The 18,697-nt window shown below is 36.4% G+C and overlaps 1 protein-coding gene across 8 annotated transcripts in view; it reads right to left on the bottom strand.

The window, feature by feature from the left end:
- Window positions 1–75: 75 nt before the first annotated feature.
- Window positions 76–18,697, bottom strand: part of tnika (TRAF2 and NCK interacting kinase a) — a 159,439-nt gene continuing 140,817 nt past the window's right edge. For 7 of the 8 annotated variants that reach the window (XM_005163387.5, XM_005163388.5, XM_005163390.5 and 4 more), the window contains 6 exons: window positions 17,825–17,959; window positions 15,996–16,096; window positions 15,652–15,801; window positions 11,983–12,142; window positions 6,707–6,846; window positions 76–1,983 (listed from right to left, as the gene is read on the bottom strand). In XM_005163387.5, the coding sequence (XP_005163444.1) occupies window positions 1,900–1,983; window positions 6,707–6,846; window positions 11,983–12,142; window positions 15,652–15,801; window positions 15,996–16,096; window positions 17,825–17,959 (770 nt within the window). In that variant the 3' untranslated portion in view covers window positions 76–1,899. 8 annotated transcript variants of the gene reach the window in all.

Genomic DNA, 18,697 nt, shown 5'->3' with positions numbered 1-18,697 from the left:
AGCAAAGTTCTCAGAGATACTGCAGATTTCACGAGCTCTGCGTAAACAGAAGGAGGGACACCAACACCAGTCAAAAAAGGTACTTATTTGTTTTATTCTTTTTTCTTATCATAAAATAAAATTAAAAACAAACCAAAAAAACAACAACACCAACAATAATAATTAAAAAAAAGGGAGAGAAAGGAAAAGAAAAGGGAGGACATAGTGCTTGTATCACTGTAAAAGAACCGAAAATCTTGTTTAGAGCTTCGGAAAGAACGACGATCATTAAAAACGTATTAAGACAGAAACATTAAGTAACCATTCTTGAGTGTCAAATCATGTAGTCAATTAAAAGAGCGCAGTGAGGATCTTCACTGGCTGAACACAGTGTTTCACACAGCATACATACACGCATACATACATCAGCAGGACATTATTGCTAAAAACCTCTCATTCCCTCACCGTTAAAATATCTTCTTCTGCTATGTAAGAGATGTGAAAGAAATATAAATATCTATATAGTGTGCAAACATCAAGTGACTTTGAGAACATCTAAAGCGTCCAACTGAGAGCCCAGCAGGCAAACATACAAAAAAAAAGCAATAAAAATATAATAATACTAATAATCTAATGAACAATACATTGTGTTTAATATCTGTTGTAGTTTTGTACCAAGAGGGAAAGAGTTGATTTCTTTTACATTTATAAATCATGAATTTAGAGCATCACTGTCATTGTAAAGACTCTTTTCCCATTGTGGAATGTTTTAAGCCCCGGGTTAATTTGACTGATTAAACACTGCAAAATATAACTGCAAGCAAACAGTGATCAAAAAAAGAGACTTACAGGCTACAAATTATAAGTATTAGAAACAAAAAAAATAGAAAATTGTGTGTTTCTAATGCTTGATTTCACGTTTAAATTTGTGCTCGGCACTAGAATAAAACAGAAGTCCTCATCAATTCTCAATGGTCACTGAAATACAGGTGCTTTTATCCTTATTTTTTATTATTTTTTCATTTCTTGATTTCAGATATCATGTTGCTCCGACATACACATCCAGTGTCTACAAAACATGCAACCAGTGAAGGGAAGCGTGTGGCTACTGTGGATTTCACTCAGGTAACGTTCATGTTCCTGTTTCAAACATTCCAAAAAAGGACCAAAAAAGACGTTAAAAAAAAAAAAAACATGGTTCGCAACTTAAAGATCCAATCATAATCAGCTTTCCGACCTCAAAGCTATAAAACAAACTGAACCATACTTCGAAATACAGTACTTTGGATAAATGTACAGTATATGGATCTTGTCGACAATATACAAATGAGCACCAGTGTTTGTTTGTTTCTTTTAAGTACGTCAGAAACCGGACACAAAAATAAAATCAACGGGCATCACGGATACTTGTGTAAGTGGCAGAAATGTTTGCCAATATCTTAAAGTGAAACATCAAGAGACTAAAGCTTGGTCTTAGCCTGAGTGCTTTGCTAATGTTATCCTCACGTTTTAAATACCGCCCATTTCTTTACAATCATGCAATTGACTAAAAACTCAGCAGGAAACTGAAAGCCAATAGGGGTAACCAGGGATTGGAAACGGAAACGGGGAGGATCCTAAAAAGGACAGGCTTTTTCAACTTTTTTTACCAGAGGCCACAAATAAGGTCTAAAACCGAGTTCAAGTTAATCGGCGCCCTCTTTTGGGAGCTGCGCGCCACTGCAGGTGACGTCAGATACAGCACCTCCATGAGCCAGTGCTCTCTGCTTACAGGACAGACCCACGTCTCCGGGTTCGATCCTCCAGAGTCTCTATAATAATTTGTTAATCTTTTTCAGACCAAAGTGTCAATGTACCGTGCGCTCACAGATGCAATGCTGACGAGGAGAAAGACTCCACAGTGTTGCTTGTGCAGGAGCTTCACCAGTTCATCAGAGAGTTCCTATTCAGGGTCATGAAGAACACTTGACTGCTGCCACCTGACCGCACTGAGGCGAAGAACACCTGCGGAATTAAAAAAGATGTCAAAAAATGAACTGTGTGGTTTTGGATAAACAATATTTACTAAGGCTTTCATTAAATAATTATAGAACAAATGTGTTCAAACTGAACACAGTATATACAATCAGAGAGTGAAAGTCAATGCATTAAGACCTTTTTCAAAACTCTTTCCATACATTTTAAGACCTTATAACCACTTTGGGTTTCAACCGGAAACACTGGAGAGATTTTACCTACAGTTTATTTACTAAATATTAATGTAAGAACTAATCCAAAACTAGAAAAGTTCGTAGACAAAATGGTTAGTAATAATTGAAGAAGTTTTTAATAAGTTTGAACCCGTTGACATAGATAGATAACTTCAAATAGGTTAGCAGATTTCTAGTATGGATTGGCATGTTTCTTGCTAGAAGGTTGCTAGGGTGTTCTGAGTGGTTGCTAGGAAGTTGCTAACATAAATTACTATGGTCCTAGCATAAATTAGCATGTTTTTAGCATGGTTCTAGTATGAATTAGCATGTTGCTAGCATGTTTCTTGTATAAACTAGCATGTTAGCTTGAATTTAGTATGAATTAGTTTATAGTATGAATTAGCATGTTGCTAGTATGATTAGTATGTTTGTTAGTATGTTGTTAGTATGAATTATGATGTTTAAATGTCCAATGTGAAGTCACTGGCAGCTTTTTACAATGGAGGTCTATTGGACAGTTGCTAAGGTGCCGTAAGTAATTGCTAGGGTGTGGCTAGTAAGTTGAAAGGTCATCAGTGATTGGCAGATTGGTAGTCTGAGTTAAATGAGCATAACCTTAAGTCTGTATGACAGCCTGCCGGAAAGTTATGAGGCCATAAAGTTTGGTCCAATGCTAAGTCAATGAGACTTTTTCAGAAATTTCCGGGTCAGTTTTCGGAAAACCGTAAGATGGATCAGGTGGTAAAGATATAGCAACCCGAGTCAGATCAGTTTGGAGGTTTGGTGTAAGTTTGGTGTTTGCAGTATGAATGATCTAGGAGGAGATGCATATAGAAATTAGTCTCAGATGAAGACGGAAGAATAATACGCTTATGTAGTGTAACTGTATGTTGTCTTTCTCAAGCCACCAAAACTAAAACATTATTTATATACTGAATAAAAATCTATTACATCTAGCTAATTCAGCAGCTCGGCGCCTACAGAACTGCAGAAATACTGGTGTTGCCTTGGTTACTGCAGTAAACGAAGCAGCATGATGTCAATTCTAGAAGGACATCTTTGATTTTATAAACTACACAGCGTCCTGAAATTTGCAGATTTAATTCAGGCAAACTTTAGCATTTGACTATATATTGGATAATCAATCAAAAATTATATAAAATTGGAAACCATGCTGTAATGAAGTTTACGGCCCTTTGGCCGCCGGGAAAAAGGAGGCGGAGAACCGACGCAGGTTTAAAATATTTATTAATAATAATGACGGCAGCTCCTCACGGAGACTGCCATTTAAACCAAAACAAACGGACGGCAGCTCCTCGCGGAGACTGCCGTCAAACTGAAAGCAAAAGTAAAACAATATGCCCGGGCCGGTCCTCTCTCGGCTTCCTCTGCCATCGGTCCTCCTTTTATGGTCCAGAGCTCCTTCCGTGGGATCCGAGGCAGGTGCGCACCGCACGTGTATCCACTCACGCGGTGGCCTCACCCTGTTCCCACGGCTCTCGGCCACGCCCCCTCGCCACATACCCCCATCTCCCATCACAGGCCGGGGGCACCCCGTGGCTGTGCATACTCCGGGGGGGGGGGGGTTTGGCGCCACAGCACCCGCGAGACCTATATGAGACGGGCCGAGAGAAAAGGAGATGGAAAAAAAAGGAGGAAAGACAGAGTAGACCGAGAAAGGGGAGAGAGGAAAAAGAAAAAAAAAAAATTGGGGTTCGGTTCTCCAGACACGCTGCCACTCGGTCCTCCACCAGCTGAGAGATGCGACGACGTGCTGGGAGCCCTGTGGAGGAATCTATCCACCCGTCCGTCTTCTGGCGTCCGGCGGCGGTTTTCCTGGCTGGCTGGCGGCATTTCTGGTCTCCTGCTCCGCTCCCGCTTCGGTGGATGGATGCAGGCTCTGGCATCATGGCGGATCGCGGCGACTCCCCCGGGTTCTGTGGAATGGCTCCCTTCAGCTCTTTCCCTTCCGGTGGTGAGCCCCGCGTCCCCTGCTCCTCCCTATGCTGGGAGACGGCAGCAGGCAGATCCTTTCCTCGCCAGCCTCAGGCCGCCCCGGCACTCTGGGCAGACGAACGGGTTTCTCCCCCACTCGGGTTAACTCCCGAACACTCGCCCCCTCTCTCAGCGGCGAGGGCATCTGGACAACGCGTCCCTCCTTCTCCCGGGCTTCGGCACCACTGTAATGAAGTTTACGGCCCTTTGGCCGCCGGGAAAAAGGAGGCGGAGAACCGACGCAGGTTTAAAATATTTATTAATAATAATGACGGCAGCTCCTCACGGAGACTGCCATTTAAACCAAAACAAACTGAAAGCAAAAGTAAAACAATATGCCCGGGCCGGTCCTCTCTCGGCTTCCTCTGCCATCGGTCCTCCTTTTATGGTCCAGAGCTCCTTCCGTGGGATCCGAGGCAGGTGCGCACCGCACGTGTATCCACTCACGCGGTGGCCTCACCCCGTTCCCACGGCTCTCGGCCACACCCCCTCGCCACACATGCCAAATAGCATTTAAGACTTTTTAATACTTTAAGGACCCTACATTTCTCTACATTTATTTATCAGTTTTTAATAGTTTTTAAGACCCTGCGGACACCCCGTTAAAGGCAATTATATTCATTACAGATTATTTACTATCAAAATGACTCGGAGAATACAGTTAAATGGCTATGAAAGTCAAGATATTATAGCAAAAAACAGACCTCGTGTGAAATTCTCATATCTCATTTCATGTTGTGTAACTACATTGTATAATACAAATATGAAACAAATTCACATGGGGCATTTTTGCTGTAACCTCTTGACTTTTATAGCCTGCATAGAAATGAGATATTGATTTTACACTATAGATCAGTAAATAAAGAGTTAAGACCCACAATAGAGCTGTTGTTTCTCTGATTGTCACACTGCATTCAAAATAAATGTGCATTTTGAACAAATCAGGAGAACTAATGAATCAAGGGGTCATTCCTATAAAGAAAAGCTTACTGTATGGCTGAATGAATCAGTCGTTTGAACCAAGTGAATGTATAAATAACCTAATGTATTACTCATTTGACATTTACCAGCACACACTGCCACTTTAAGATTCTGATTGTTGCATGAAACACATTTCATATTTTCTAAGATAAAAACACTTTGGTCGTTTTAAACCTGGATGCATTTCTTGCTTTTGCAGAACAGAACATTTTTCAAACAAGTTTGTAACTAAACAGTTTTTAGAGTTTAGTAAATGGTCTGTAAATATACCTAAACAGCAATTTAGACGCAACTTGTGTAGGAAAAAACAAAACATGACTGGCCCCAATTTATAGTACTTTGAGTGAAATGGAAACTGGTATGACATTTTGGTAACACTTTAGCTTAGGTCACAATTCCTGGTGTTAACAAACCATTCACTAACACTACTGGCTTAATAAACTACTAATTAGCTGCTCATTAATAGTAAGTAATGTAGAAGTTGGGTTGAGGTTTTGGGTAGGATGAGAGATGCTGAATAAGATCATACTTATAGCTTTGAGGCCCTGCCTTTGTTAATGCCGAATTAATTTAAATCCGTTGATGATGTAAAAATGGGAACACTTTACAATAAGCTTGTATTAGTTAAAGCATTTACTAATGTTAACAAACAATGAACAAGACATTTATTACTTGTTCATTTTAGTTACAGTTGATCATAGCACACTAATGAAATCTTATTGTAAAGTGCGACTGTAAAATGAACAAATTTGGCTAATTTATTGTGCAAACTGAAGTTGTTAAAGTTTAAATTTAATATATTATGTTTAATATTGTAAAGCTGCTTTCACTAACACAAAACACTGCATGAAGAGCTTTAAATATAATTTGACTAAAGTGCAAAAATGCAGAACTTGTGCAAATGAATCCAAATCGCAATGGTCAGACGCTATCCTCTCACTACTGTCGCTGTATTTTTTTTCATTTTGTTGTTGAGAGGACAGCAAGAAGCACATATTTATTTACACATACACATTTACATATCTCAGCAGTGTGGGTATTATCAGGATGTTTTCGGTGAGAGGAAAGTTTGCTTTATTGTTGCTTGGGTATTTGAATCTTTTACCTGAAGTGAGGAATGAAAAAGACCTTCACTAAAAGTATGCTAGACCCTTTGGTGATCATCTACAACAGCGGTTCCCAAACTGGGGTGCACAGTCTGACCACCAGGGGTGCGCGAGAGAATGTTTGTAATGGCGGAAAATTTTGTCTTTTGTGATTTTTATGCATTTATCTTGGGTAAACTTCACATGCCAAATTTTTAAGAGAAAAGAAATTCACTGAGAGAGAAAACAAAAAATAAATCACATTACAAATAGTAATTTACAACCTATGTACACTCATCTCGCGGTTTCACGTCTGCATCACAATAGCCCCGTGGTTAAAAATGAGGAGTTTAATCGGAGAAGGAGGTGCTAAGGAGGTCAAATTTTAGAATGGGGTGCACACAGCATAAAGTTTGGCAACCACTGATCTACAACAATATTAGGCTACTGGATAAGGACTGTGAAGAGTCTAACCTTGTCGTTCCTCTCACACAAGAACTTGAGTCTCTGAGCTCTCTTGTGCATGAAAACCCCATCCAGGTGACCAGTTTCCACAGAGCGGATCTCAATGGCTTTCTCTCCCCAGCCCATGATCTGGTTGGAATGAATATAAGCTGCAAAACAGAATATTACATTAAGCTCGTGCATCAAAAACAACAAACCCTAACATTACAATTATGATTTTCTGTAAAGCTGCTTAGAAAAAATATATATTGTTAAAATCAAATCACTATACAGACACACACATATTTATCTACTGTTTTAGAGAAGACATCACTTAGACGTCCGTTGTTTTTATATAAGATTAATGGTGCTTTCTATGGCCTACCCCTAAACGCTAACAAAAATTTGCCAATAATGAGATACTAATAAAAAAAATTCTGGTCTATTTACAAGCATTTTTAAATAAAATGTCTTCACTATTGGGTTGTTTTCATATTTCACTATGTAAGTGGGAACGTTTTAGGTATAAATATGCCTGTACACACACACACACACACACACACACACACACACACACACACACACACACACAAATCTTCGGTTTCCCATAGTTTGTGATTATTATGCGTTTTGAATTTATTTACAATTTTGATGTTGAAAGTATAATAAAATGGCCTCTATTGACATTTTTAAAAGTCTGAAATGAGAAATTGCCTCTGTTGGTCATGTACTATAAATTATGATTCTATTACCAGGTATGATATATAATAGATCATTTCTAAAACTACTAAAAATCTCAGGTTTTTGTCACCCTGTATGGACCATAAAAAGTTCATCTAAACTCACTGTGCATTAACTAATATTTAACAAGCATAAATTTGGATGTTAATAATGCACTAATGAAACCTTGAAAAACTAATGATTCCATTGTAATGTATGCCAGTAAAAATCAAGTCAAGAGCTAATTTACAGCACAAACTAAAGTTGCAAAAGTTTTAATATAATCTTTTCTGTTTAACACTGTAAAGCTGTATTTATTCAAGCAAAATACTACATAAAAAGCTTCTATGTCATGATGTATATCATGTTGTTTTTTTATTTCACTAAATAAGTGAGACATTTTTAGGTGTACAGTAGCTATACCTGTACGCACACGCACAGACACACAAATCTACGGTTTCCATTTTGTAAGTCTGAAATGAGAAATTGTCTTGGTTGGTCATGCACAGTAAATTACACTGCTAAAACCATGTATAATATGTTATACATTGTTTTAAAAACTACTAAAGATATGAGTTTTTTTGTATGTATGCACCATTAAAAGTTCATTTTCACTCACGGTGCATAAACTAAGATTCAACAAGCATGAATTTGGATGTTAATAATGCACTAATGAAACCTTGTAAAACTAATGAAACCATTGTAAAGTGTGACCGTAAAAATCAATGCCAGAGCTAATTTATTACTCAAATAGAAGTTGCAAAAGTTTCAATATTAATCTTTTCTGTTTAATATTAAATATACTACATAAAAAGCTTATATATCATAATATACATCTTATTACATATATATATATATATATATATACACATAAGAATTCCGCAGATTTTCTGCAGATTTTTAGCCCATCATTTTAAATTCTGTTTATTTACTTGAGTAAATGTGTAAATTCATATGTTTTCCATTTTTTTATTAATTTCAGTAATATCATTGACTAATGTGAAAATGTTCATCTGATTTATGTACAATGCAGTTTGTACAGTAACATTTTCTGTCTTTTACTAGATATATTATATGACAAACTTGCTTTATTTACCAAATAAAGTGAATCTAATTGGATTTGCATTTTAGACATGAAATAAAAGTTAAAAAGATACTATTTTTTTATTTCATATATTAAGGTTTTAGTTATGATACTCCCAAAATAATTCCGCAGAAATCCACAGACTTTTACCGAAATTCTCAGCAGAAATAGCAAAAAAAATGTCGGCAGATTCCATGTGGCCCTAGGTATAGCTATACCTATACGCATATGCACACACACAGACACACAAATCTACACATAGGTTGGGATTAATAAGCCTTTTTAAAATTTATTTAGAACTTTGATGTTGAAAGTATAATAAAATGGCCTCTATTGACATTTTTAGAAATTGTCTCGGTTGGTCATGTACTGTAAATTACGATTCTAATACTACGTATAATATAAAATACATCGCTTCAAAAACTACTACGTTTTTAATAAAATGCTCACTTTTCTTTCTACAAAAAGCAAATGAGGTATATGCACACTGACTTTTAATTTCAGTCAGCCAACCCAACGGCTTCCGGTGAATTGTCATCCCATACAAATCGCCATGTTTAAGATCTGATTAAAAAAAAACAAAAAACGGCGATCTTCACTGCCTGGCTGAGAGATAATATAAAGTGGGTCTCCGACCAAACATGAAGCACTGCATTAAATTATATTTTACCACACCATGTCTTTAAAATATGGAAATTAATTTTACCACAGTATTTTCAATCAGTTTCTGCGCTAGCCTGCTGCTAGACAGAGCCTGCTTTTAATTGGCTTTTCATCTCATTAACAACCAAATGGATGGTTTAGTCTATTTAACTGATTATTTTTTAAATACATTACAACATTGATAGTGTAATAGGAACCTTATGAAATTGAAAATAGTCACATAAACCTTTCACTGGAAGTTCATCATTGACTGAATAACTCTAGCTGTGCTTATAGCCCATTGTGACCTCCCTGGAATGTCTTCCATGACTTCTTTATAAACAGTAAGCCAACATGACGATTAGTGAGCATTGCATAGGAATGGCGCAAAACGGAATAATTCTGTCCGCGAGCAACACAAATAATCATTACAGCTTGCCAAACGTGAGGAGCTCTGCCCAAACACTTCCCCCACTGAGATTATTATATATGATAAAGTCTGCCAAAAGCCCAAAATCCTCCAGCTCATGTTAGTCAAAAAGCTCTCTCTCACACACACAGACACACACACCTACATTCATACTTCTCAAAATATGAGCGAAGCTGAAGCCAAGTTGGATTGTTTTTGAACTTTGGGTGAACTACTTTTATCTTTTCCCATAAGGCAGAGGATGTGAAGCAGCCCTTTGTTGTTTCGATGCACTACTGTCGCTGGCAGATCCCTCAAGCCCTGCCCATGTGCTGCTAGCAGAGCAAGCTAACACAAACGCACACTGCAATAGAGGCCGATTGGACCTCAGTGCCACTGCGACCGTGGATCATGGTCATATCTGTCAATACAGACAATACGCTACATATTCTCTAGCTGACTTGATGAATAGAATAAAGAGTCATTCAATGGTCAATATGGTTGTTTTCTCTTCCACAGCAGTGAAGGGTACAGAAACACACTCAAATAGGTCCATTGTTACATTATACAGCAATATGTGAGCTCATTTATATATTCAAATTTAAAGGTAAAAAGTATCCAGCTGTCTTTCTTCCTACTAGTAAGTGTGCTTCTCATTAAAACCTGACCAAAAAGACAGAAGTCTCTCAATAAAATCTGAACCCAAGTGGTCACAAGAGACTCATCTAAATATGTTAATATCTAATCAACAACATGGCAGATGGATGTTATACTAATAAATATATAATTAAACATAGTATCCTATTGCTGGCTAATTTTGGAATTCTAGTTAAAAAAATATGCTTTAATCCAGTAGTTCTCAACCATGTTCCTGGACAACCACCAGCACTACATGTTTTGCATGCTTCATTAACCTCCCACACCTTTTGCAGATCGAGTAGTCTCTGCTATTGAGCTGAGGATCTGAATTGGGTGTGTTTGGGTAAGGAAACAATGGCTGGGTCCGAAATCACACACTAAAACCAGTTCTGGAAAACAGAATGCATGGAGTATCAGAATGTCCAACTACTTTCATAAAGATTATTAAGTATGTATCCCCTTGATTCTATGCTATCCCATGATGCCATGTGGGAGAATTCATAAATGGGAGTGATGCAACGCAACTGATGCAAGTAGGTCACGCGATAATGATAAATGGCGGATGTATACGTCCGAGCTCCATTTATACCACTCACATTACTACTATATAAAGTGTACTTTTCTAATGGTCGTTTAGTAAATTTAAATTCAAATGAAGTACCTACTCGATTCAATTCAATTCAGTTTTATTTCTATAGCACTTTTACAATGTAGATTGTGTCAAAGCAGCTTAACATAGAAGATTATAGTAAATTGAAACAGTGTCAGTTCAGTTTTCAGAGTTTGTAGGCGAGTAGTACGCGATTTCGGACGCAGCCATAGATATGTGCAGTGTTGTTGGTCCTCCAGGAACATGGTTGAGAACCACTGCTTGACATTAACACCCGCTAAATGCGGGTAGATTTCAGCTTTGGCGGGTTAGATGGACACTCCCACTAGCCACTTTGGCTGATTGAAAATAACTTTTAAATTGTAGTTTTCTTAAAAACAGGTTTCGACTATAAGGATGACCCAATATGCGTGCAGTTGCCATCTTAAAATCTTGAAGCAGCATGACTGACAAAAATAACAGCTGAAGAGAATCGCGTGACCGTTTAAAATGCGTGCGCGCTCCTGTTTTCTTTCATGAAGCAACCGTGTCTGGAAACGCAACTGTGATCGCTTCTCTTTCAAATAGACTAGACAAAAAATTATGCTTATGCACCCACAGTCCTGCTGCTTTCAAGAGCTCCTCCAGATTTTGGTAAATCCTTCATTTTGAGCTCTGAAAAGTCATGTGAAATAAAAACTAATTGCAATATACTCTAAACACCACTATAAAACCATGACACATTTGCTCATGCTCATTGAGCAAGCTCAAACACGACACACAAAAAGTGAAATGAATGAGGAGGCATGTGGACATAACATAGCATGTCCAAGTCTAATTTATTCATATAAATTACCCATCTCTTATGCATATAACTTTTCCCATTTCTGGGAAACAGCCACACACACACATGCACTCAAACTGCGGACAATTTAGCCTACCCAATTCACCTGTACCACATGTCTTTGGACTTTGAGGGAAACCGGACTACCCGAACGCAGGGAGAACATGCAAATTCCACACAGAAAGCCAACTGAGCCGAGGTTCGAATCAGCGACCTTCTTGCTGTGAGGCGATAGCACCACCTACTGTGCCACTGCATCGCCTAAATCAAGCTTTAAATCCTGCTTTATAAAACATAGTTTTTTAAATGACTGCAAGTAAGTCCTAAAACAAATATAGCACCAACTACAGTATGACATATGTCATTGTGGCAGACTTACCAACAGAGGTGGGCATCTCTCCCCACTGCAAGACAACGTCCTTGGTGATTCTGCCGTAGGTATTGACATAAACGCCCTCATCTTCATAACACAGCAGCATCTCCATGCCATCAGTCTTCGGAAGCACCACGATGGCATGAGGAGTCACAGTGCTCTGAATCTAAGGAAGAAAAAAAGATGTTACAGGCTGCAGTGCTAAAGGAGACCAGTAGAGGGCCACATTTTCCAATCTTGTTCATTAATGTTTACTGGGAATTTAAGGGAATGTACTGCAAAAGTGCACTATTAACAAAACAAAAAACAAAAAAAGAAACATTAAAAGAAGTATTTGCATTGGTGTCATATAAGAACTTCTTTGGTTCATTAAAAATTCATTAAAAATGAATAAAATTTTTAATGAAAAATTCATAAGCATTTTTTTTATTATCTGAAGATAAACTACTAATTTAAAGAACCTTTTTGAATTTAAATAATATTTGTTCCACAGACATCAAATGTTCATCATTGAACTATCAATGTCACTAAAGAAGCTTTATTTTTTAAAAATGTACACAAGGAAAAAATGCAATAAATTGCTCAACTAATTTTGGCACATATATTTAAGCATATTTCCGCTTAAACACATTATTAGACAGATAGAACATTATTTCTCATTTGATGAATATCATTACAATTTCAGCTCATTATTTTAACCGCTTCTTCATGAATTGGTCTAAAAATAGCTTCTGCCTTCCTGAAATCGCTTTTCACACTTTCAAATGCCGTGAAGGGAACATAACATGTGGAGGCACATGTTATTTCACCAAGATTAGACTACAACCCCCAAGAGCAACACTGCCAAGGGAACATCTGAACCAATTGAGAGGATGTTGCCTGTAACTGGATCCCCTAACCAGAAGCACAGCTAAATTGTGTTTTTCCAGATGCCAAACCACAGCCTGTTATCGGTGAGATGAACACAGGTCTAAACAGGTGCATTCATGTTTCATTTGTAGTTATACAATTATTTGTGTTGTATCAGGAAAACAAATTAACTGGGGATTGTGGCAAAACTGTCGAAATTCAATATTAACTTCCCACAAGACAAAAGTCTGTTTAGGCTGAGCATGATTAAAGTGAGTAAATGTTTGATGCTCCTAAACCAAAACAATTAACCTCTATTCACAACGTACATGATCAATCACAATGAAAAAAAAACACAAGTTTTCTATGTTTTCTGAGTTTTCTGGAGAACAGATCTTTTTTATTCGTTAACATTTGAGTAAATTGCCAAGAGAATATGAATCAATGGTTAGTTTAATATTTTATTAAACTGGAAACATGGTAGTTTGTGTTTCTGGTGTAAAATCAAGAAAAGCATTTTATGAGATGCAAATTTGCAATATGTTTACATGAACACCAATAAACCTATTTTAATATGCTTAAGACAATACTCTGATTAAGAGTATCACATAAACAGCAATTTTTGATTAATTTAATATGATTAATAATCAGACTAATCAGAAATGGAATTGAGACATGTGGAGTGTTTAGATTTTAGTTGCTGTCTTTAAGTGCAGTACAGACATGTAAACACATTAATCAGACTATTACATCATGTAGGACGTTTCACCGCAATTTGTAACAGGATAGTCCATACACACACAGCTATTTGACACAAGTATCATGAAATACGGATTTTTTTTCATATAAGGTGTGCTGTATCAAATTATATTTGCACTCTTCCAGCAGTTCATAATCGCTTCCATTATGTTGTTTGTCACGGGGGGCACACATGAAATGTTCCTGAATGAAAGTGAAAGTGCCAAACTGCAGGTAAAGTCGAAAAATTAAGAGCGAAACACCTGAAATTACATGAAACTCCAGAGGAATGTGGATAGCATGGTGACACAATGACGTTAATCGATCTATGTGCTATAACATGTAAAACAGGATCATGAAAGGAACATTCAAAAACCAACTTGTGTAAACACTTTAATTATATTATTGCCTTATTCTGAACAAGGCAAATATGTCGACTACTGATGTCCATGTAAACATAGTCAGTCAGTTCTGAATTTGTCAACAGCTATGTTTTTGGTTTGCTTTGTCTCTTTGGGCTCAGTGTGAAAGGTCGCATACATGTATTTTTTTGTATTGAGTAATTGCAATTATATATTTAAGTTTTTACATTTGAAATCAAGTCCACACTACCATAATTAAAGGTCCATACATATCATACTATCAGAACGTTTAAAATAAACAAACAGAAAAAAAACTAAGTCACCTCTTAGATCCCTGACTAACTCTAAACAGTAAGCAGCCGGGTTCATCACTTATTATGGTCCCCGGCACATTTTTTGTTGTGATCTGTTCTATTTGCAGCCTATTTTTGTATTTGCATGTGTTGTGAGAATCTGTGTGCGCAAGTGTTGTCAAGCTGATTCAAATATTTTCTGAGCTCCCTCAGAAAAGTGTCAACACATCTAAACACATTTAGATCTTCACGTTGCATCAGGTTACTTCTTATATGTTTTAATTATTCAGTTTGCCAAGTGATTTATTTTTTATTTTTTTCATAATAAAATCACAGCACTAACATTTACGAACACATCACTTACATGTGACGATATGTAGAGGTCATAGGGGCTTCCAGAATCCACATCATTGATGTGAAAGTAAAAATTGTTTTGTATTGAGTAAATACATTTGAAATAAAGTCCATACTAACCATATTATCAGGACGTTAAAATAAACAAACAGAAAAAAAGTAAAACTCCCCTCTTAGACAACATTTGCGAACACAAGATTTGTGTTCGCAAATGTTGTCAAGCTGATTAAAATGTTTTCTCTATTTGTAGATGTTTTTTCTTTATTTGAATGCATTCTCTAAATTTGCAGCGCATTTGAGCTCTGACGGAGACCATAGAAAAGTGTCAACACATGTAAATACATTTAGATCTTCACATTGCATCAGGGAACTTTATTAATGTCTTTATTAAAAAAATATTCAGTTTATCAAGTGATTTTTTTCTATAATAAACCACAGCACTACCTAGTATGAAACTACTATTTTTGTTCATTTTATAACATTTACAACACATCACTTACTACATGTGATGGTATGAAGATGTCATAGGAGCTTCCAGAATTCACATTGATGATGTGAAAGTAAAAATTATTTTGTATTGAGTAATAACATTCAAAATAAAGTCCATACTACCAGAATTAAAAGTCCATAAAAAACACAATATCAGAATGTTTTAAATAAATAAACACAAAAAGAAAACTCACCTCTTAGATCCCTGAAACACCACTCAAAACAGGAAGCAGCTGGGTTTGTTACTTATTATGGTGCCCCGGCACATTTTTGTTGTGATCTGTGCTATTTGCAGCATATTTCTGTATTTGCATGTGTTGTGAGAATTTGTGTGCGCAAGTGTTTTCAAGCTGATTATAATTATTTCTCTATTTGTTGATGCTTTTTATATGAACAGATTTCCTTAACTTGCCGCCCTTTTGAGTTCTCTCACCTACCTCAGAAAAGTGTCAACACATGTAAATACTTCCTATATGTCTTAATTATTTAGTTTATCAAGTGATTTTATTTTCACAATAAAATTGCAGCACTATTCAGTATGAAACTACTGTTTTTGTTCAGTTGATAATATTTACAATCACATCACTTACATGTGACGGTATGTAGATGTCGTAGGGGCTTCCGGAATCCACATCGATGACGTGAAAGCCCACACTAGAGCCGTAGATGACCTTTAACCTCTGACCCTCTTCTACTGTGAGGTCCACCAGCTGAGGTCTGTGCTGCAGCTCTGTGAACGACTGCCAGGCAGAAAGAGATGCATGTCAAGACTTAACAATTGGATAAACAGGCAGTTAATGCACGCAAACCTCAAAGGCATTTTTACCCTTTACAAATGATTCTGTCACAAACTGGCTAAATAGGCAGAAAAGCAAGCATGTAAGAAATGCAGAGAAAAACTGAGAGATGAGAAAATGTTCTTAGAGCACCATACCTTGAAAGCCATGAATTTATGGTACGGCTTGGGGGCCCATGCGTAAATCTCTACCGAGTTCTTCAGTGCAATCACCAGGAATTTGATTCTCTCGTATTTCACTGAAAACAAAGTAAACCGTGCGTTCAGTTACCTGCAGCTCACAGTTGCAGTCTATCATATTTATAACAAGGAAGCAGACCATGTCCCGCTGGGCCTCTCTGTGCACTGAGAGGCAACCAGAATGACAATCTACAAGATTTAGTATCTATTAGCCTACTGTACTGTCTCTGATTTAACACCCTCAGACCACCCTAACACTACCAAAGCTGTTTCTCAATACCAAGAACAGAGAGAATGCACTTGCATTCTTGTGAAGATCATTCTTTCCAGATCAGATGTTAATACAAACTTTATTTCCGCAAATAAACACCATTAGTGTGTTTATGCCTATAAAGATTTTCATGGTAATGCTTACTTTCACCATGTCATATCAAGTTCCATCTCTTAACTTAATAAATCTCTATAAAATGCTGCACTTTCCACCTCCTTTATGCAGTCACAATGACTTCTCCAGCAACTTCGGTGCTCAAGTCTCTATCTCATCCAGGAACTTTCAGGCATCTTTCGATCTTGCGGGCTTTAGTTTTGAAAATGAACTTTGGCGATTTTTGATGAAGTTACACAAGAACAGGAATACGCAAAACTGCTGAAGAATGCATATTAAGAAACAGCCCAAGACCAGATCGTTTGACTGCTTTATCATAGAAGTGTGCACAAAAAGTAGGCTAACATGGTCTTACAAGCTGCTACTTTTTATATTCATGCATAATATTTTAAATCAAATAATATAACATGAAATAAACAAGTATGCATTACACTTTATTAATACATCAATTGAAAATAAACTAAATACAGACTCACTTTGGCTAATATGCTGCTACTATCAGTGGTAGAAAAAGTACTGATAAATGTAGGTAAAAGAACCAGTACTCACCTAAAAGTGTAGTGTAAATAGATTAAAAGTGTCTGTTGTAAATATAAGTGTGAGTAAAAAATAACCCTTTTAAAAGTAATCAAGGCGTAGTGAGAATGAGTATTACACTGTGAAAGGTTGATGCGTTTACATGCAATGTGTGTGAAAACGAAACATTCTGTAGTGCATTTAGTTATTGGTTAATGCCATTTCAGTCCATATACATCATCATCATCATCATCTAAACAGTCTCTCTGTCATTACTTGTAATGATTATGTCTCTTTTTAATGCTTCCACACTGTACATGTTTGGCGCATATATAAAGCGACCATGTCTTCAGTGTGATGCAATTTTTCATGATTTGATTGAACAGGAATCACAGGACTAATTATTTTACTTAGCCAAATATAATAAAAATATTAGTAAAACTACAGGTTGAAGGAACATAGGGGAGTAAAAGTACAGCCGATACAGCACTAAACATGACACATTTTAAACTAATTAGTAAAGTACACTTCCTCAGAAAAACTACTCGTTAGTAATTTGAGTATTTGTATTTTGTTACTTTACAATACCAACTACTATAAATTGCAGCTAATCCAATTGTCAAATATACTGCTAACATTACTAAAATTATGAAATAAAATTAATATTGAAATGTTTTAAAAAGTTGGGTCCATTTTTTTTTAAGCAACAATATTGACAAGTTAAAAATCACACCACACTTAATATTTTCTGAAAATATTTAACTGAAAACCTAATTAAGATGTATCTTAATTTATTCAAATATGATTCAATAATAACTTAAATGCTTAAGTGTTTATTGGTACAAAATCTCACTGCCACAACCCTTTATAAATATAATTCACATACCAACTTTATAGTGGATGCAGCCTTCGAGTTCACCAACAGTGATCCAGCCCTGCTTCTTCTCCACCTCCGGGTCATTGTGCAGTATTCGGTTTCTTAGCCATGACAAGTAGTACACACGGAGCTTATTTTTTTTCCCTGCAATAAATAATGATGAGACATGTTAATGTCATTAGCTTAAAACAAAATATGTGTATCCCAAAAAGATGCCACCAGATTCAATAACATTTTAGGGGGAGGGAAGTTTCTTTTATGTCATATTGGTTTGAGGACATTTCCTCAGTAACCCTAAATGCACATTTAACCAAAAATGGAAAAAAAGTGGTTCCAAATATTTATAAAGGTTTCTTATTTCTGTTTAACACAAAAGAAGATATTTTGAATAATGTTAGAAACTGATATCCCTATTAAAGAAAAAAAAAAGTCATAGTAAGTGGTAACCAGATACAATTTTTTAAAATGTCTTCATTTGCGATCAACATAAGAAAAAAACAGTTTTGGAAAAAATTTTAACTATACCTTTAAATAAATTAGGAACAATAATCTCCGCTTACTAGCCCTGCACAATATTGGCCAAAACTGATATTGTGATATTTAGTTTGTCTGCGATATTACAATAGGCGTATCGTAATATACATGGATATGATGAATATATGACAATATGAAGTTCACAAGATCACATATAACTTTATTTGGAATAAATTCATATGCTTACACTGATTGGGATTGTAGAGGAGTATCTGCATAAAGAACAATAAACTTAAACAAATACGAATTAATTGTATGGTTTTCTGTGGAATCTAATAGAATTGATGTGCAGAAATGTTATAACAATAGATAAAATAACACTATAGTGTAGAATCCACATTGTATAAA

The sequence above is a fragment of the Danio rerio genome, chromosome 2 (assembly GCF_049306965.1).
Source record: "Danio rerio strain Tuebingen ecotype United States chromosome 2, GRCz12tu, whole genome shotgun sequence".
NCBI lineage: Eukaryota > Metazoa > Chordata > Actinopteri > Cypriniformes > Danionidae > Danio > Danio rerio.
Note: the sequence above shows the minus strand (reverse complement) of the source record. Positions and strands in the feature narration are given on the sequence as shown.